Here is a 21,982-nt window from a genome sequence, read left to right on the forward strand (position 1 = left end):
TAATTTCATTGTTCTTTTTGGCTGAGTAATATTCAATTGTGTGTATATACCACATTTTCTTTATGCATTCATCTGTTGAAGGGCATCTAAGTTGGTTCCATAGCTTGGCTACTGTGAATTGAGCTTCTATAAACACTGATGTGGCTATATCACTGTAGTATGCTTATTTTAAGTCCTTTGAGAGTAGACTCAGGAGTGGGATAACTGGATCAAATAGTGGTTCCATCCCAAGTTTTCTAAGGAATCTCCATACTGCTTTTCATAGTAATTGCACCAATTTGCAGTCCCACCGGCAATGTATGAGAATACCTTTTTCCCTACATCCTTGCCAGCATTTATTATTACTTGTATTCTTTATAATTGCCATTTTTGACTGGAGTGAGATGAAACCTCAGTGTAGTTTTAACTTGTATTTCTCTAACTGCTAGAGATGTTGAACATTTTTTCATATATTTTTGACCATTCATATTTCTTCTTCTATGAAGTGCCTATTCAGTTCCTCTGCATATTTATTGATTGGGTTATTTGGGGGTTTTTGGTGTTAAGTTTTTTTGAGTTCTTTGTATGACCTGGAGATTAATATTCTATCTGAAGTACAGGGGTAAACATTTTCTCCCATTCTATAGGCTCTCTGTTCACATTCTTGATTGTTTTCTTTGCAGTGAAGAAGTTTTTAGTTTGATACCATCCCATTTACTGATTCTTGATTATACTTCCTGTGCTTTAGGAGTCTTGTTGAGGAAGTTGGTTCTTAAGCTGACATGATAGAGTGTTGGACCTATTTTTTCTTCTAGTAAGTGCAGGGTCTCTGGTCTAATGCCTAGGTCCTTGATCCACTTTGAGTTGAGTTTTGTAGCACTACTTTTTGAAAGGCAATTCAGAACAAAGGCTGTTGTATCTCTGCCTCCTCTCATAGTTGAGTTCACTATTGAAGCATAGAGACAGACAGTGCATTCAAACATTCTGGTGTCCCCTTTTAAATCTTGATCTATTTCCTGAAAGTAAAAACGTGTCAAAAATAGTTTGGCTTATATTTTTTCTAATTTCTTGTATTTTACGGCCAATATACCTGCCTTCCTTACTCATTTCTTAGCAGTAACAATGATGTTGACCCTGAAAGAACTAAGTTTTTTTTTTTATTCCTGCTACCTCAAATCAGTTTTTCTAATTAAATCATATATTAGAACTCAATGGCTGGCACAGTTCCTAAATATTGTTTCATCCATTACAACTTTCTGATCAATAGAGAACTGAACACTTAGTATGGGAAAGCCACAAGCTTGACATTGATATACTGTTTCAAATGTTGCTTCAGAAGGGGCAGAAGGCTATGGTTTCTTACTTCCCCCCTCATGCCCTATGACATTTTTCTCCCTCTCATTGCTAGCCTGGTTTCTTACAAACATAGCAAGGAATGGGTGAGACAACTTTTCCTAAAGAGATCAAAGAGCTAAGGAAAACCCATAGAAATTAAATGGCTTATCATTTTTCTTTAATTGGACATATTAATTGTTACAAATGGCATGGACCTTCATCCAAGTTCCAGGCCTCTTCTCCCAGACTAACTGCCATCTCCCTTCAATGTCCTTGTATTGGAAGCACAGAGTATGATTTGCCCTCTGAAAGCATCCTGTATTGGAGTACATCAACCGGCTGAAATAATAGAGGCATTCAGAATCCATGGGAGCTGTAGCAGTTTAATATAGGCTGTGTGGAGCCATAGGAAGATTGCATGAATCAGGTGTTCTGTTTCTGTCAGCCAAGGTGGGTGACATTGAATAAATCTTTTGCATCTCTTGTCCTCAATTTCTTCATGTGAGAAATAGGAATTTAGTGAGGCTTAAAGTATATTTGCCAAATTACTGTGAAAAATCAGACTGTTATCCCATAATATATTTAATTTAAACAGATATATTACCACATCTAGACCCTTACCAGAGCCATAGACATGGCAAAAGGTAAAGATTGATAAAGGAAGTGGAGGGTGGGAAAAAGACCATTCCCAAACTGCTTCCCACACATATCCATACATACTGTCCACTTTTCCCCAAAATAGTTTACTCACTTTTCAAGCACTTTATGTTCATTCAGCACCTCATTTTACTTTTGATCTCTGTATTTTTTCATATGCATTTCCTTCATCAATCTGCAGGTAATTGGTCCAAGTTGACCTCAGGTCTTTGCTTTGTAACTTAGTGTGTGGCCCTGACACATTTTCTTTTCCTATCAGAGTCAATTTTCTACCTTGTTAAAAAGGATGCATCAGCCAAGGTTGGTAGAGCATGCCTAGAATCCCAGCACTCAGGAGGATGACAAGTTCAAAGTCATTTTGAGCAATTTAGCAAGATTCTGTCTCAAAATTAAAAGCAAAAAGGGCTGGGGATGTGGCTCAGTGGTCAAGTGCCTCGTTTCAATCCCCAGGACCAAAAAAAAAAAAGCATCTGCTTATCCCCTTCATGGTGACAGTGAAGATGAAATGATAAACTATACATATAGCATATAGCTCTCAGCATAGCAGCCAGTATGGGCCAGGCTCTTATATGGACTTATATGGACTTCTTCCTCTTTCTTTTCTATTATAGGACATTGTGGGGCCAATTTATGGATCCAGGCCCACAGGTATTGTGAGCAACCAGTTCAATGATCCTTAAGTGCCATCTGGATAAGGACCTTCAAGACTCTCAGAAAAATGTTAGGCTCCATACCAGGAAGAATTTCCTGTTATGAAACTTATGAAGTCTGGAGTAGAGAGAAGAGAAATTCTTCAGTTCCTTCTCTGGAGAAGATTTAAATCATGTGGACATCTAGAAGGGCTTGAGATTCATTACTCCATGATGTATAGAACAGCTGTTCTCCTGTGTTACTAAAACCATGTTACTTCATTTTATAAAGCACTAATTTGCCATAAGCAACTTCATTTTGAATTTAAGTGCCAAAGTAGAATGACCCTCCATCTTTTTTCATACAAGTAAACAACCAATATCTGCCTAGTACAACCATAAGTCACAAATTGATAACTGTGGTAATAAAAATGTCTACCTGGGAGGGGTTGGGATTGTGGTTCAATGGCAGAGTGCTTGCCTTGCATGTATGAGGCACTGGGTTTGATCCTCAGCACCATATAAAAATAAATAAAATAAAGGTATTGCGTCTGAGAAACTGATGTGACCCCATTTTTGAAAATAAATAAATAACAGCAGCTTCTACCTCAAGGCCTGTCCTAAGGAAGGGGGCGTGACCCTTATCCTTGGAAAAAACCCACAGAGCCTTTCTAGGCAGATAGCCGCCCTGCTGAGTTGTTTGTAAGTAACAGGAGAGATCTGTGGCGCCAGGTGTTTCTGACTTAGTTATGCTAGGTGAGGACACATAGCAGCCCCCTAGCAGCCACCAATCAGCATGAGACAGGGAAAATACCTGGGATGCCAGATGACCCCCAAGTAGTTTATGGTGGTTGATAACATGTTGGGAAACCACGAAGTTTAGCAAGTACACCCCTCGTGGCTTAAACCATGTTTCAAAGGAATCCCCCTCTTGTACTAACCAATCACCCCTACCCAACTTGTTCCCACCAGTGAATGTGCTAATCAATGTTAAGAGTTGTTGTTTGATTTTACCATGGTATGGAATGATTTGCTGTGTAATGTTGTGATGCATAGAGTATCCCCAGAAACCTATAAAATCTCACTGGACAAAGGGCCGGGACTCAATCCCTGGGACCCTGCATTGGAAACGGTTGTGAGTCCAGGCTCGAGCTTGCAATAAAGACTCTTGTGTGATTGCATCGGATTCGGCTCCTGGAGGTCTATTGGAGTCCCATGAATCTGGCATTACAATGTCCACCTACAAGTAAAAAAAAATATTTTAAAAAAGTCTACCTGTGAACTTACTGAATTAATCAGAAGCATGTGTATGGTGGGCATATCAAATTCATATCAGAAAAACCAGAGCCATTAGCTCTTTGAACATACCAGGCTACTGCATGAAACAATATTCTTACTCAAGGCCCATATAAGGAGGAGCACCTTGAGACTAGACACTGGGCAGCACCCTGATTCCATCACCTGGTCACTCCTCAAGGTGAGCCTTGCCCAAGGAAATTGTCACAGTGAAAAACTTCTGAATCCATGCTCAGGATTCAGCTGATTGTGGTTTCTTCTGCTTGTGATGACCACACACAGCCCACTCCAATTTGACATCTCAAGCTGACTCACCAAGCTTACACTCTGCAACTGTCTTCCATGACAAACCTAGAGTGAGTTCCTGCACTTTGACAGCTCTACACCCTGAACAAGTGTGATTTGTGACTTGAGTGGAATAAAAGAACATTGCATCTGCCCAGCTTTTGACTACCAGATTACTCACAAATATTTAATGAACTGCCACCCCATGAAAGTGGTGTGGCCTGTGAATTGTTATTCAATAAATTCTGACACTATGGAAAAATGCAAATGTGTTTGGTCTCTCTTAATGACAGCTTGCTCACAGCACTCAGAAAAGGTGAGGCTCAATCAGAGAGATTGAGTTGGAATTCCTTTAGTTTCAACTAGTTTCTTTAGTTGGAATTGTGAATTAAAGTCCACCTTTTGTGCACAGCTCAGCTCTCTGGGGCTGTGTTCTTTCAGTAACTAACTCCCTCTTGCCTGATCTCAACTCTTCTAATCATTGTCCAACTTGCTTCCACTGTCAACTCACTATATAACCCTCCAACCTTATCACTGCTGTACTTTTAAAATTATTTTAATTTAGAATAATCTGGTAGTGTATCTCAATTCTAGAGTGAATGCTAAGCATGCACGAGGCCCTGAGTTCAATCCCCAGAACAACAACAAAAAAAATATTTCAATATAATTCTGCATTGTTTGGCACACAATAAGCACTTAATAAATGTGTACTGGATGAATGTGTGCCTACAGGATTAAGTCAGAATTCTTTAGTTTGATATTTAAAGTATTTCACAAACTGTCTCCAGTCTCTCTCTTCTAGTCTCCCACTTCTCTTTCTCACCTTCACACCCCATGTAAGAACCTTATGCTTCAGACATCCTGAACCACTTGTCCTTTCTTTATGTGTTGTATCTTGTCCTGGAAAGCCCATTCCTTTCTAGGGTCTGGCAAATTCTTAGTTACCATTTGAGACTTATTTACATCTTCTCTTCACAGTTTACACCTATCTATCCATATATTAGGATACCTTACTGTACTGCAATTAATGGGTTACTTTTCAGTCTCTCCTGATTCTCAAAGGCAAGGACCTGCTTTTATCTTTGCCTATCCCAGTGCCTCCCTTCAGTACATTCTTCATTGACTTACAATTGACAGTCTGAGCTCAGTAATCATTGAATGAACTGGCAGCTGGAAGGAAAAACGTCTCTCCCCAACCCCAATATATCCCAGTTTTTGTATCAACCCCTCCTCAGTTCCTCCTTTTCCCACCTCTGATCCACTTCCATTTGAATACCAAAGCCACTAGTCTCCTGGCAGCAACTAAAGCACTTGACCTCTAATTCCCCTGCAGGATTTCTCTCCTAGACCAAGGCTTGAGTAATTAGCGAGTCCTGGTAACCTTTTGCCAATAGCTAAAGCAAGAGGGTCCCTCGAGGGGGTGCGAATGGGTGTATTTCTTATCTTTCTAGTTGCTTTTGGTAATTTTAACCCCATTCTTCCGCACAGGGTAACCCCATACTCTTGCACTTCTCACAACCTTTGACATAATTATCGGTGACAAACTGATTTAAAGTGCGGCTGCAGGAAGAGAAACAGGCATTAGTCGCTTGGCCTTCTGGGAGTTGTAGTTCTGCAAGCCCCTGGGATGCCTGGTTGGCCCTGGAGCTGCGGACTACAGCTCCCAGCCCTTCTCCAAGCCCCTACCGCACAGACTCAGAGCCCCAAGCCCCGAGGAGGTGGCTACATTGTATCCATTGTATCCCTTGGCTGGTGTATTTGTAGGTTTCTCGGGACGTGAAATTGAGAGTGAAAAGCATGGCAGATGAACAAGAAATCATGTGCAAATTGGAAAGCATTAAAGAGATTAGGTAAGTAGCACGAACAGCATTCCCTGCTCCACCCTCCTTGAGATCCCCCTCTCCCCGCCCCAATCCCTCGCTAAGGGAGAGGGCTTTACCTATGGAAAGTATCTATTGTTGGACTACTTGCAGAGGGGATCTGGAAAGGGGCGCATTCGCCACAGGTAAGGTGAGGTTCAGAGAGCGGGGTCTGGGGATATTTGGAACCAAGAGTAGTAGAAACAGAGGGAGAGAAAGGAAGGGAGCGCCCTTGCCAGTTGTGACTGAGAAAGCACAGATGGAGACACTAGAGGCTGGTCCCAAGACAGCTTTATTTTTCCTGGGCTGGGGGTCAGGGTTGGCATTTACAGACGCATTATTTAAAAGTACTTGTTGACTTTAAGGTGTCTTTGGCGTCTTGCTGCTTTGTTGAGATTTTCTTTCCCCGGTCTCCGGTTTAACTTCAGGACCTGGAGCTCAGGAAAGCCTTTGATAGCTGAGTCTACCGCGTCAAAGCTAGTGGCGGCTGCTGGTGGCCAGAGGACTGAGGGTGCAGTGGAATCCTAGCGGGTGGGGACTGGGAGGATGGCGCGCACTGGTTTTCATTTTACTTAGTTGCCACTTTCTTTCTATCCCGCCTCAGTTGGGGGATGGGAGCTATGGGATTGAGGATGGAGTCACCACACTGAGATGACGACAGCCGCTCTGAGAAGCTAGAGGAGAAGGGTGGGTGGCAAAGTGGGAGTTGCGAAAGTCCACCATCCCAGTTACTCCTGGAGCAGCTTTGTCAAGGCGATGATGTTGTCCTTGCTGGGAACATAACTGTGCCTGGTGGGCTGACTGTGTGGGCCAGCATTATGCTTTCTTTTGTCTTCCCTGCACTGCCTTAGCCCCTACTTTGACTTCCACTCTCTGAGGGTGACTTAGGTTGGGTTGTCTCCGTGTTTCTGTGGCGTGGTTTTCAGTGAAAATGGGTGGAGGATGTTAAGTGAGTCTCTTTAAGAAATACGACCATGAGATTTAACCCTGGGAATGCCTAGTGAGATCTGTACATCCTTCTTCCTCTGAAGAAGTTGCATCTCTCCTTCTGCAGGGGAGGGGAAGGAAGAAAATTATTATTTATTGAGATCCTGATGTGCCATACACTCTGACCTACTTTCATTCATTTCTGCAAATCCTCTGATCTTTGTACTCCTCCTTTAGAGCTGGAAAATGGAGGCTCAGAGAATTTGAATATCCCAGAGCCACACAGCTTGAAAATGCCACATTTTGGTTTGTGATATTGGGAATTGAACCCAGATCTTCACATATCCTAAGGCAAGCACTCTACTACAGAACTATATCCCCAGCTCTTTTTATACTTTGAGACAGGGTATTGCTTAGTTGCCCAGGCTGGCCTCAAACTTGGGATCCTTCCACACCATGCTCCTTGAAAATGCCATATTTTGACAGGAACTAAAGTCTGCCTACAGAGAGGCCCTGTTTTGTCCACTATCTCCCACAGAAGGACTGGGAAGGTGGAGGGAATTTATTTTTCTACAAAAGCATCAGTTGGTAGGGAGGGAGAGTCATTGTTGCAGGAGAATGCTAACTGTCATAACAATGCAGCTAATAAGATGTCTGGGCTTGCAAATGGAAAACCAGGTTGTCTACTCTCACTGGGCTTTAAAAGAAGACTATCTCATCCCCAGAGAAGGACCATACCACAACAAGGACTTTCATCCCCAATGAAAACAGACCACACCCAAGGGAGAACACCTGGGGAGCCATGATTTCTACCCTCAAGTGCTATCTAGGAGGTTTTCCTCTAACCAGTTGGGATGGGATCAACAGAGATTTAGAGAGAAGGCTGAACTCCTGCCACTAACCAGCATTAACAAAGATGATTCACCCTGGAAGTCAAAAGAGACCTAATGGAGAAACTGGACTTCTGTTGAACTTCCATGAAGGGGATATCAGAGGAAGCCTGCTGAGACAAAAGATGTAAGTAAGACCCATATTGTCCAACTTTTAATGAAAAACCACTTACCATACCAACATGGCAACTTGAATGAGAATATTTATGTATTTATTTTGGGAGGGGTGCCAGGGATGGAACTCAGGGGCACCTGACCACTGAGCCACATCCCCAGTCCTATTTTGTATTTTATTTAGAGACAGGGTTTCACTGAGTTGCTAGTGCCTCACTTTTGCTGAGGCTGGCTTTGAACTCATGATCCTCCTGCCTCAGCCTCCTGAGCCACTGAGATTACAGGTGTGCACCACTGCTCCTTGTTGAAAAGGGTTTTAAAATATAGATCATAAAAATGTTGCAATATGCAACTACAACATACTTGAAATAAATGATAAAAAAGAAAATTACAACAAATATGTAGAAAGTCTCAACAACAAGAAAATAAAATAAAGAAGCAGCAAAAAATATTAGAATTGAAAAATATAACAAGGCTCTAAAAACTCAATGGGTGGTCTCCATAGCAAGGTTTTGGAGAAGAGAGGAAAAATATTAGCTTAAACATGAAACAATAGAAGTGTCTGCAAGACTATCACAGAAACTTTAACATTGATACCAACAGATTCCCAGTAGGAAAGGAGAAAAGGATTGGTAAAGAACTTGAAGAAAAATGGCTAAAATTTCCAAAATTGTGTGAAATGACTTACAAATTCACAAAGGGGATTAAACACAAATAGAATCAACAAAAAGAAATCCATTCTAAGATGTGCTGTAACCAACCTTCTGAAAAAGAAGAAAAAGGAAAAACTCTTGAAGGGAAGACAGTCTTAAGAGAACCAATACCTTACCTATACCTACAAGAAAAAAAATAGAATGACAGATTTCTGATCAGAAACTGATAAGATCCTAGCAGCAAGTGGCATATTTTTCAAGTGTTGAAGAAAAAGAAATGTTAACCCAGAACTTTATGACTAGTGATAATATTTTTTGAATGAAGGCATAATCAAGACATTCTCAGATGAAGGACAATTGGGGGAATTTATCAGCATATCTATCCTGAAAATGGACAAAAGTTTGCAAAACAGAAAAAAGAAGGATCCAAGGAAGGAAGAACAAATGCTGTAAGCAAAAACATAGGTAAATATGGCATAATTCCCTTTTTCTTTTCAAATTTCTTAATAATTTTTATGATTGAAAGGTAATTTAAAATTTATCTAATGGGATTTCATGTATGTAGATGAAATATGTATGACATTTATAAATGGGTGCATGAAAAGAAAGAAAAAGGAGAGAAGCTTTCTGTACTTCACTAAGGCTGATAAAATGATGATGTCAGAAGATGGTGATAAATTTTGTATATATAATGTAGTACTGAGATCATAACACTAAAAACCTATATAAAAAGATGAAAATAAAAACATTAAAAATAAATCTTTGGGGCTGGGGATGTGGCTCAAGCGGTAGAGCCCTCGCCTGGCATGTGCGGGGCACTGGGCTGGATCCTCAGCACCACATAAAAATAAAATAAAAAAAGATGTTGTGTCCACCAAAAACTGAAAAATAAATATTAAAAAATTCTCTCTCTCTCTCTTTTAAAAAAATAAATCTTAATGGGATTCTGAAAAAAGTGTAATTTACTGAAGGAAGGCAGAAGAAAGGAAACTGAGAAACAAAGAAGAGAGAAAACAAACAATACAAAAATAAAAAGGCGGATTTAGTTTAACATCTCAATAATTATGGTAAATAAAAATAATGTAAATAGACCAATTAAAGTAGAGATTGGCAGAGAGGATTTAAGAAAAACATAATTAATTTTATGATGTCATTTAACCAACTCACTTAAAAAATAAAGATATAAGTAGCTGAGATTAAAAGTATGGGAAAAGATACCATGAAAGAATTAATCAAAAGAAAGCAAAAGTGGTTTACTTATTATCAAAGAAAACAGATACCAGAGTAAAAAAAAAAAAAATCCCAGAGAGAGGTAGGGACACTGCATAATGAAAAAGGGTTAATCAACCAAGGAGATATGAATGCAAAATTATATGTTTCAAAAATGACTTAAAATAAATTGTTTTGGCAATTTTACATTAACATACAGCATTTAAATCTGGTTTATGAATTTAGAATGCAGAAAGTATTACAAATATACACTTGATGTCCATAGACAAACACATATGAGAGGCAGAAGGAAACAGCAAAGGAAGCAGCCAGAAAGAACTAGGAAAAGGAACAAATATTTGCTGAGAACATAATATTTTAAAAGCTCTTTTAAAAGCTCATTTAATCTTCAACCTTCCCAATGGAAATCTGTGCTGAGAATTATTATTCCAATTTTATACACAAGGAACTGAGATTTACAAGAAATTAGGCAACCAATCTATGGTGACACAGCTATGGAAAAAAGTGTATCCTATTCACATGGCACACATTTTAATGACATTTAATACTCTTACAAATGCTGATAATCTGATTACTCATGGCTCATGGTTCTTCAACTACTCTAAATTATAATTACCATTATCCCAAATTTCTTAATTTATAAGCAAAGCAGCCTGTTTCTGTTAAAAATGGAATATTCTTGGGGCTGAAGCAGTGATAATGATGGCATCACCACCTAAGGAATTCATACTCAGAGCCTTTCCACACACAGAGACCCAGAAACATACCCAGAACTCACACACACCAATGGCAGAATTTGCATTGGGAACAGCCTCAGGAATGGATTCTTTCATCTAAGCCCATTCCCTGCTCCTGCTCTGACCATGTGCCAAGCCTAGCACAATCCTACTCCAACACTATGCTTCAGACCTCAGGCCTTCTCCATCTATTCCTTGGGCTTTTAAGTTGTAAGGCAGGAGCATGTGGATTTGTGGAGAAGGAAAAAAAAAAAGATTTGAAGAAACAGAAGGTGGATTAAAAAGAGGGAAAAGGAGATCAGTAATGAGCCTGAGAAACTGAGTGTAGCCACCATAACTTAAACGAGAGCCTAGACCAGCTTCCCATGCACAAACCAACATTGCATCAACATGTTCATGCCATATATAGTGCATGTTGCACAAATCCATGTACAGATACATACATATTCATATGCTGCAAGAATTCCTCATTTGAAAAGAAAAATCTCATTTTGGAAGTACATGTTGATCTGTTTAAAATATGCTCCTGGATGTGTGTTTCTGCCCTGGGATGTCCATCTCTTATCTCACTCTAGACATTCTCCTGGGGAAAACTTTTATATTCCCATGATTTTAAATATTGTTTCTTAAATCTCCAGTCTTTATATACCACCATTTTCTAAGCTTCAGCCCTATACATCCCATAGCCCACTTGGCTTGACTACCTGGATTTAGCTCAGTATGGCCAACTCTTATTTCTTTATGCTGCCCCAGTGCAATCCAGCTCCTGCCCCTAAAATTGTAAATTAATGCCACCATTCTCTGAACAATTACCTTGTATTGATATCTGAAAGTCAACATTGACTCCTCTGCCTGTTTTCTGACTGGCCTCCAATCATTTAGCAAGTCCTACTGTTTCTACCTTCAACATCTTACTCAAATTCAAGCCCTACTTTCCAACTCCACACTTACTGTCCTATTTCAGGCCTTAATCAGATGGAAATTTGTAATGTTGTATACATTTGGACCTATAAAATTATTTCCATATCCCCAGTCTATCCCCTATATTTAATGCTATCCACATTGCTGTGAGGACTCCCTTGCTAAAGCATGCAGATCATTTGTTCCTCAAATACCCTACTGTCTTCCCATTGTTCATAGTGGTCTTTTTGAAAATACAGGCCATTGCACATGGTTAGCTTTAAGTCAAAGTAAGTCAGTTGCTTATAGTACTATTAAACTTTATTTTTAAAAATAAGATGGAGATTATCAACATAAGAGTTGGTGGGCATATAATGGGAAAGATTTTGTTATAGTTTTGTGTGTGTGTGTTTGTGTGTGAGGTAATGATGTGAACTTCATTTCTCACTCAGGTCATTTCTTAGTCTTTATCTTTTGGACAAACATTTGTCCATCAGCTTTACCATGGCACTCAAGACTCTGCCCCACAAATCACATCTAGATTCTTCATTTCCACTTACCTGATACTAATCCTTTCCTTCACTCTGTCCTTTAACCATGGAGAAGTTCCTAATTCATGAACTTCCATTCCTCTAGGGTTCTTCCTGTGTAGATGCCTCATTCCACATTCTGAATCTGTAAATCCTACTCATATTTCTGTAAATCCTACTCACATTTCAAGAAATTCCCAAAGGAAATGCCACTTCTCTCAAACTTTCTCAAAGTCCCCAGAGCAAATGAATCAGGCTCCCCCAGCCCTGCATGCTCTATGGGAATATTTATTCTAGCACTCACATTAACCCATCTTACTTTACAGTTTTGTCATGTGTCTCAGTCCTTTCCACCCTTCCTTCCTCCCTTTGTCCTTTCCTCCCTTCTGTCCTCCTTTTTCCTCCTCAGCCAGCACTCTGGCAGGCTCAGCAGGCTCCTCTGAGAGTGGGCTTCAGAAGTGACACTGGGGCTGTGCCTAGTCAGGAGCAAGGCACAGGACAGCTGGGAGCTCTGGGACTTGGGGATGGGTAAGTTAAGCCAAACAATGCTGACCTCAGCAGAAAGCATGGAAAGGAGTTAGCATTGGTATTGAGCTGTATAAAATCTTCAAGTGGACTACATTATGAAACCTGTTTTCCCACAGCAGCGGTTTTCTCAGATGAGCAAATAAATATTAACCGAAAGAACACTTGTTCCTTAAGCAATGATCTCACATTCCTGGAGGCAGCAGGATAGGCTGACTCAGTGGCATTTACAGAGCACTTATCCTGGGCCAACACAGGACTATGCTAGTCTGTGGAGTTTTGCCACTTTGGATGAATAGCACCTGATCTGAATGATCCTCCAAAGAAAGTCAACAGATCTGATCTATCCCTAGTTCCAGACTCACATATTCCACTGCCCAGTTAACCTAGCACACTGCATGTGACACTGGTATCTCCAACAGGCCCAACAGAATTCTCAACTCCAGACCAATCATTAGCACAGTAGGATCAAACTTGATCATGATTCGGGTTACACCTGGAGGGCCTTTAAATTATAGATTGCTGGGCCCCAATCCAGGGTCTCTGGTTCAGCAACTCTGGGGTGGGGCCTGAGAATTCACATTTCTAACAAGATCCTAGGCAATGCTACTGGTGCTGCTGGAGCAACCATCCTTGGAAAACCACTGCATTCATAAGGCCTGGTGAGTTGCACCTCCACAATATAATCTGGATCTGTCCACTTCTCACCATGTCCTTTACTCATCAGTATACACAGGAAACTCTCCATCCCCTTCCACTAGCCAGTGTCTATTCACTGATCATTCCTTTGTCAAATGCAGTAAGTCCCAGCTCTGCTGCCCTGCTTTTTGAGTGAGCATTGGTGCTGAGTCACCTATGAAGCTGGGTCACAGGTGAGCCTGCCAAGTTTGTCCCAGGAATGATGATCCATATCCCTAGCCCCTCTTCTTTCCTCCTCTGTGATAGCCAGCAAGGAGTCATTGGGAAGAAAGTAACCAGGTGAATGTTTTTGTCTTGGCTAGTGCTTGGAGAGGCAGTGGCTCAGGAGAAGCTCAGGAATCCCATTTCAGTGTTCAACACAGTTCCATGATGTGTCCTATTTCACCCTAAAATGTGTGGCTGAACTAGGATAAGAATTCACCCTGTTGGCTTGTTTTCATTAACTTTAAATCCATCATATGATGAAAATCCTAGGTGTGATGGAAGGTGATCAGGCTTACAGCACTGTGTCTTTTACTTCTTAAATTTTTAGTCTTAGGTAAGTCACTTTATTCCTTTCAATCTCAAATTCTTAATCTGTACAAATGAAATTGACCATACTGCTTGTATTGGTATGATGAGAATTAAATTTCTTAGCCTATAAAGTGCCAGCACAGTTGCTAGAACATATTAGGCTCCACAAATATAATAGGCATTATTATTAAGTGTTTTTATTAAATTATCTAGCCTTTATGAAGACTAGATTCCTTTCCAGTTCCTAGCACTAATGGCTTCTTAATAAATTCTAACAAAATAAATGAAATCTTCCCTAAAGTTTACTTCTCCCTTTCAGACCTACTTGTCTTCCTTCTCTGCAGCTATTGATGTTGTAATCAGTTCTCTAGTTTTACCATCTATTTGTTCTCACTTATTATCATTCCAAATGTAATTAATTGTTCCTGTCCACTTATGGCCAAAACAATGTGATAAGTGATATGGATGTTCAAAAGAGAAAGATGGCATGCTGCCAGTCTTTAGAAGTTTCTTGTGTATATAATTATCTTCATTTCAAATTGCAGAGGACCCGAGGATGGTGGCTGTGTAGCTTTTGATAGTTCCTTTCCCATTTGTGGACTTTGTTCATTTTCTCTAGTATGAAGAGGATTTATTTAATTTGTTTCTTTGAAATAATGTTGTGAGGAGCCCCGTGGGTTCCAGGGAGATTCATCTTAGACCACTCTGGTAGAATCAGGTGGGGTGAACTTAAAGTGAGTATAATGACTCTGGGGGTCCCATTTCTACTTCATCCATAATAGTTTTGATTTGTATGTACTATTTATATATTTGTCCTCAATTATTTATTTGAAGTAAGGGGTCTTCTCATCATGAACGCACAGGAACCAGAACAGTGCTTGCTTTATACAGTGTTTGTCTGCTTGACTGATGAAAGTTGTAAAGGAATTGAAACTAGTATTTTTGTGTATCTAAGGAGAAGATGGCATGAAGCTCTCTCTGTAAATCTGAGAATCACAACACTTTGATTCAGATTTAATCATTGCTCAAACTGCCCAGTTGCTTGTCAGAGTAGGGAAGTTTGAGCATAAAATACTATGTTGAAAGAGCATAGGAAATGCAAAGAACCTCAAGGGAAAAATTCTCTCTTTGTTTCTTTTTTTCTTTACATTCTCTCTGTGTTTCTTTTTCTTTCTCTCTTTTTCCTTTTTCTTCTTTCTGTTCCTTGTGTGTATCTCCTTCAGCAGATTTTAGAATTTGTTTGTTTCTTCTGAACATGCCTTTTGAACAAATCACTTATTTTCCTGAAAAACATGAACAGAACAGAAAGAGATTAGATTTTGTGTTCATAAGGAGTTGTGGGTTTAATTCTGCATGCAGGACAAAGCCACTGTGGGTATTTATTGAGTCATAATTTACAAACCACAGAAACTATCTATTTTAAATATCCAATTTAATGATTTTTTAGTAAATGTAAAGAACTGAGAAATCATTCCTAAAATGCAGTTTTAGAACATTTCTATCAGTGCTAACTGAGCTCTTTTTGCCTGTGGTTATGGTTCAGTGTTAGAGCACTGGCCTAGCATGTCTGAGACTCTGAGTTCTATCCCCAGTACTACAAACAAGGTAGCAAGGAAAGAGACCTCTTTTGTCTAGCTTCTGAGCCCCAGGAAACAAGTAATGTATTCATGTATATATGGGTTTTTCTTTTGTGAACATTGCATCTGAGCTAAGTTTTACAAATGTGATCATTTGCTCCTCCCTTCAATCACTTAAAATATATAGTTTTTGAGATTTATCCACATTACAGCACATATCAGTAAACTTTTCCTTTTTATTTAGTGACTATAATCTCAATGCACGAATATACTATATTCTGGTTGTTTACTTACCAGTTGATGAACATTTATTTCCACCTTTTTTGGCCTTTGTGAATAATGTTACTGTGAACATATGTATACAAACCTCTTGTGAAAACATGTTTTCATTTCTCCTATTTATATTTCCAGGAGTAAAATTTCTGTTTCATATGACAATTGCATCTATAACTTCTTAATATTCATTTTCATTTTTATTGGTTCTTTTTAATTATACATGACAGTTGAGTCCATTTTGATATAATTATATAATCATGGAATATATCTTTCTTATTCTAATTTGTACCCCTAGAACTTCTCCTTCCCCTTCTCTTTACTTACCCCCTATTCCCTTCTTTCTATCTGTCTTTCTGCCATTTACTCATAGTTATTTTTATTTATTTTTTAAAATGATTTCCTGTGGATATACATGATAGTGATATTCACTGTGGTGTATTCATATATGTACATATATGAATGTCAGATTCATTCCATTGTCTTTCCTTTTCTTATCCTCCCTCCTTTCTCCTTTCTTTCATTCTCCTTTTTAAGATTCCTAAAAAGGTCTTTTCCAAACTGATTGTCCCAACTTTCATCTCCAAAAGCAGTATATAAGGTTTCCAGTTACTCTGTATTCTCAACAATATGTTTTATTATGTCTAATAAAGACATTATAGCAGGGCTTGGTGCTGCCCACCTGTAATCCTAGCTACCTGGAAGGCTGAGGCAGGAGCATTTCAAGTTTGAGGCTAGCCTCACCAACTCAGTAGTTTCCTAAGCAAGTGAGTAAGAACCTCTCTCAGAATTAAAAAAAAAAATTAAATGGCTAGGGTTGTTTCTCAGCAGTTCAGGTCCCTGAGAGCAATCCCTAGTACAACAAAAAATTAAGAAGAAGAAGAAGGAGGAGGGGTTGGGGAGGGAGAGGAAGAGGGAGGGAAGAAGGAGGAGGGGGAGGGGGAGGGGGAGAAGGAGAAGGGGGAGGAGAAGGAGGAAGAGGAGGAGGAGGAGGAGGAAGAAGGAGGAGGAGGCGGCATTATAGCCATTCTAAATTTCTAATGATGTGAAGTAGTATCTCATTGTAGTTTTTTTGTTTTGTTTTTATTTTTTTGTCAATGGACATTTATTTTATTTGTTTATATGTGGTGCTGAGAATTGAACCCAGTGCCTCACACGTGTCAGGCAAGCACTCTACCACTGGGCCACAACCCCAGCCTCATTGTAGTTTTAACTTGCCTTTTTCTAATGACTCATTTTTTTTAGTTTCTCTTTATGGGTTTATTTGCCTCTTCTCAGGAGAATTGTGTATATTAAAAACTTTTGCCCAGTTTTCAGTAGAATTATTTGTTTACTGATTGTGAGTTTTAAGTATTTTTTATATTATATGGATACAGGTCCCTCATCAGTCATTTGCTTTCGAAAGATATTCTCCCAAACGTTGACTTGACTTTTCATTTGCTTAACAGTGTCTTTTGAATTGTTGAAGGTTTTAATGTTAGAAAATAAATCTAATTCATTAATATTTCACCTTTGAATTGTTATGTGCCATATAAAATGGTTCTTTGCCTAACCCTTAGTCACATTTTCTCCTATGTTTTCTTCTTGAAAATTCCACACTAAGATTGGTCGGTCGGTCTGTCTCTCTCTCTCTCTCTCTCTGTATGTGTGTGTGTGCATGCACACACACACTTTGAAGTGCTTTGAAGTATTTTTTTTTCATAAACATGTTCAGTTGTTTCAGGACCATTTGTTCAAAAGACTATCCCTTTCTCTACAGGATTGCCTTTGTACTGTTGTAAAAAATCAGTCATCTACATATATGTGGGGTTATTTCTGAATTATTTGTATTCTCCATTGATCTACTTGTCAGTCTTTCTTGCCAATACTTAGCTGTTTTGATTACTGTTCCTTAATAATGATTCCTGAATTCAGATAGTAAATATTTTCCAACTTTGTTATAATTTTTAAGTGTTAATTTTGGTTATTTTAGGCCCTTTGTATTACTGTATGAATTTTAGAATCTACTTATCAAATTCTGTAGAAAATATACTGTGATTTTAATAGGATTTCATTGTATCTATATAATAATATGTTGAATTTTGTCAGTGTGAAACCAAATAGGGTCCCATTTCTATTCCAGCATCTAATCCAAGTTACCACATTACATTTTTGTGAATCCATTTTTATATCTTTTTTGGCTTATTGTATTTTAGTGGTTGCTTTATATTTTATAGTATGTGTACTTATCCTAGTTTACCTGCAACTGAACTTATTTTACTGTAAATTCAGTGTAAGAAACTCAGCAACAGGGCTGGGATTGTGGCTTAGCGGTAGAGCACTTCCCTCGCAGGGGCGGGACCTGGGTTCAATCCTCAGCACCACATAAAGATAAAGGCATTGTGTTGTGTCCATCTACACCTAAAAATAAACATTTTTTTTTAAAAAGAAACTCAACAACATTGAAACATATTTTTCCCATTCTGCAATCATGCAGATTGTTACACTTTCTTGTTTAAACACTTAATTGTCATTTTTTGCAGTTTTATCATATTTTCTCTGAAGTAACCATTTTCATTGTTCTTTGTTCTTTTGAATAGATAACATTTTCCCCTCTGCTATAATTTTGCTTCTGCTTGAAGGACTTCCTTTAACATTTCTTCAAGTCCAGATTTGCTGATGATGTAGCATTTTAGCCTTTCTGCATCTGAAAGTTTCTCATTTTACCATTGCTTTTCAAATTTATTTTCACTGGAAAAAATAATTTTATATTGTCAGGGACTGTGTAAATAGAAATGATGCTGGGAAAAATTGGTATCCATATGTAGATGAATGAAACTAGGTCCCTATCTCTCACCCTGCACAAAAGCCAACTCAGAGGATCAGAAAACTTAAGAAGTAGACCAGAAACTTTGCACTGCTAGAAGAAAGGAGGTTCAACACACCAACATATTGGTGCAGGCACAAACTTCCTTAACAAGACTCCTAAAGCACAAGAAATAAAACCTAGTATCAACAAGTGGACTGCATCAAATTAAAAAGTTTCTGCACATAAAAGTAATCAATTAAGCACATAAAAAGAGAGCCTGCAGAATGGGAGAAAATCTTTTCCAGCTGCTCTTCAATAGGGGGTTAATATCCAGAATATATAAAGAACTTACAAACTTAACACCAAAAGAAAAAAATAACCTAATTAATAAATGAGCAAGAAACTGAAAAGACACTTCTCAAAAGAAGAAACACAAATGGGCCACACATATATAAAAAAGTGTTCAACATCCCTAGCAATCAGGGAAATGTAAATCAAAACTACACTGAGATTTTTCCAGTAAGAATGATACTTATCAATAATACAAATAATAATAGATGCTGTCAAGGATGCAGAGAAAAGGTACACTTGTACATTGCTGGTAGGACTGCAAATTAGTACAACCACTTTGGAAAGCAGTATGGAGATTCCTCAAAAGACTAGGAATGAAACCACCATGTGAGCTAGCTCTCCAACTCCTATTTATCCAAAAGAAGTAAAATCAGCCTGTGATACACTCACATTGGTATTTATAGCAGTGTAACTCATAATAGCCAAGTTATGGGAACAAACTAGGTGCCATTCAAAAGATGAATGGATAAAGAAAATGTGATTTTATACACAATGGAGATATACTCAGCCATAAAGAAAAAATGAATTATGGCATTTGCAGGTAAATGGATGGAACTGGAGAATATCATGCTAAGTGAAATAAGCCAGACTCAGTCAAGGGTTGAATGTTTATTCTCATGTAGAAGCTAGACCAAAATAAGGGAGAAAAAGAGGGTGTGGGAATCTATGAAAATAGAAGGGAAATGAGTATAGCAGAGGAAAGGGATTGAAGGGGAAGCAGAGGGGATGGAAAGAGAGGATCTTTGGAATGAATTTGAGCAAACTATGCTATATACATATATGAATATATCACAGTGAATTTCACATTTATGTATGTCTATAAAGAACTAATTTTTAAAAAGTATAAATGAGTAGAAGAAAGTCCAGTACAGTAGAAGGGGGAGAGGGGAGGGAAGTAGGAAGTCGTAGGGACTGAAGTGGAGCAGATTATATTCTAAGCATGTATGATATGTCAGAATGAACCCCATTATTATGTATAACTATAATACGCTAATATACATAATACACTATTATGTATAACTATAATATACCATTGTCATGTTGCTTCAATCATTCTTTTTATCTCTGTATGTGATATGCTTTTTTTTCTTCTTCTGGCTTATTTTAAGTCTTATTCTTTGTCACTGGTTTAAGTGATTTGATTGTTATATAAGTTTGTGTAGTTTTTTAAATGTTTCCCATGCTTGCCACTTATTGAACTTATTTTATCAAATTCTGAACATTTTTGCAATTAATTTTTCATATATATAGAGCCCTCCTTCTTGATCTGCATTTTCCTATATACATTTTATTTTATCTTTATTTTATTTTATTTTGGTAAAAGCACTGAATATGAGATCTACCTCTTAACTAATATTTATATTTGGTGAATTAAGGAATAGATGAATATATACTATAGACACATTATTCAAAGAAAAAAAGTGGGAATATATACTGATACAAGGTAAAGTAACCTTCATATAAAAGAAAATTACTAGGTAGAGAGAGGGATATTACATAATAACAAAAGTGGCAATCCTCCAAGAAGACACATCAATCCTAAATATGCATATATCAAACAACAGGTCTGTAAACTATGTGAATTAAAGGTTGATAGAACTTATTTTAGTCAGCTTTGCATCAATGTGATCAAAATACCCAATAAGAAAAACTTAGTGGGGGCAAATGTTTATTTTGGTAGTTCCAGAGTTCCAATCCATGGTGGGCCAATTCCATTGCTCTGGGCCTAAAGTGGGGCAGCACATCTTGGCAGAAGGGCTTGGTGGAGGACTTCTCCTTTAATGGCAGTGAGTAAGGAGAGAGAGAAGGAGGAAATGGCCTCAGGGAAGATGGACCCCTCCTGGGCACACTGCCACTTATTCCAGCCACACCCTACTGGCCTAACAGCCTAACTTTACCATTCAGTAAGTCTTGTCAAACTAGGATAGCCTAATTAGGTCACAGCTCTCATAATCCAATCATTTTATTTCTGAATATTTCTGTACTACCACAGGATCTTTGAGGGGGGGGGGCACCTCATATCCAAACCATCAAAGAACTAAAAGAAGAATTAGATATATAATTATAGTTGGAGTCTTCTACACACCTCTATCAACATTTGATAGAACTGCCAGAAACCAGCGATAATATGGAACTCCAAATCACCATCAACCAACAGGATCTAATTGACATTTGTAGAACACTTCACTTAACCACAATAGAATGCACATTCTTTTTAAATGCCCATATACAATACACCAAAATAGATCATAGCTTGGGATATAAAACCCAACAAACTTAATAGAATTGAAATATAGGATGTTCTCTGACATTAATGAAATCAAACTAGAATCCAATAAATCATAGAAAAATACCAGGAAAGTTGACATGCATTTGGATTCTAAGCCACATACATCGAAATAATATACATTACAAAGACAAAGACTCAGGAAAAATAAAAACACTTTGAACTGAGTGAAACTGAAAATACATCAAAATTTGTGGGATACAGAAAAAACATTAGGGAAAGGGAAGTTTGTAATACTAAATGTTTACGTTAGAACAGAGGAAATTCCTTGAATTGATAATCTAAGCTCCCACCGCTACAGACTGAAAAAGAAGAGAAAAATAAGACCAAGGCAAGCAGAAAAAAGTACATAAAGAATCAAAATCAATGAAATTGAAAACATAAAAATAAAAGAAATCAATGAAACAAAATCTTAGAAATCCAAAAACCTGTTGCAACACTAACAAGAATGAAGCAGAGGGTTATCCATACAGATCCCACAGACAACAAATGATAACAACTATGAACAGCTGTGTATATGTAAATTGCATAACATATATAATTTGAACCAATTCTTTTTTTTATTATTATTATTTTTTTAGGTTTATTTTTTATTTTTTTTTAAATTTTTTATTGTTGGTTGTTCAAAACATTACAAATTTCTTGATATATCATATTTCACACTTTGATTCAAGTGGGTTATGAACTCCCATTTTTACCCCATATACAGATTGCAGAATTACATCAGTTACACATCCATTGTTTTACATTTTGCCATACTAGTGTCTGTTGTGTTCTGCTGCCTTTCCTATCCTCTACTATCCCCCCTCCCCTCCCCTCTTCTCTCTCTACCCCCTCTACTGTCATTCATTTCTCCCCCTTGTATTATTTTTCCCTTTCCCCTCACTTCCTCTTGTATGTACTTTTGTATAACCCTGAGGGTCTCCTTCCATTTCCATGAAATTTCCC

General features: G+C 38.2%; 1 protein-coding gene and 1 long non-coding RNA gene across 5 annotated transcripts in view; one reads left to right on the forward strand and one right to left on the reverse strand.

The window, feature by feature from the left end:
- Positions 1–5,822: 5,822 nt before the first annotated feature.
- The window catches only part of Zc4h2 (zinc finger C4H2-type containing), a 32,954-nt gene continuing 16,794 nt past the window's right edge, over positions 5,823–21,982 (forward strand). Inside the window, exon 1 of one of the 4 annotated variants that reach the window (XM_015501668.2) lies at positions 5,823–6,031. In XM_015501668.2, the coding sequence (XP_015357154.1) occupies positions 5,979–6,031 (53 nt within the window). In that variant the 5' untranslated portion in view covers positions 5,823–5,978. Of the gene's footprint in view, positions 6,032–7,855; positions 7,985–8,348; positions 9,090–21,982 lie in introns of those variants that run through there. The other 3 variants (XM_015501667.2, XM_048797154.1, XM_048797155.1) reach the window with 3 other exon arrangements.
- The window catches only part of LOC125614423, a 101,117-nt gene continuing 94,013 nt past the window's right edge, over positions 14,879–21,982 (reverse strand). Inside the window, exon 3 of the long non-coding RNA XR_007345011.1 lies at positions 14,879–15,041. This is a non-coding gene — a long non-coding RNA (uncharacterized LOC125614423). The remainder of the gene's footprint in view (positions 15,042–21,982) is intronic.

The sequence above is a fragment of the Marmota marmota genome, unplaced genomic scaffold (genome assembly GCF_001458135.2).
Source record: "Marmota marmota marmota unplaced genomic scaffold, marMar, whole genome shotgun sequence".
Taxonomy (NCBI): domain Eukaryota; kingdom Metazoa; phylum Chordata; class Mammalia; order Rodentia; family Sciuridae; genus Marmota; species Marmota marmota.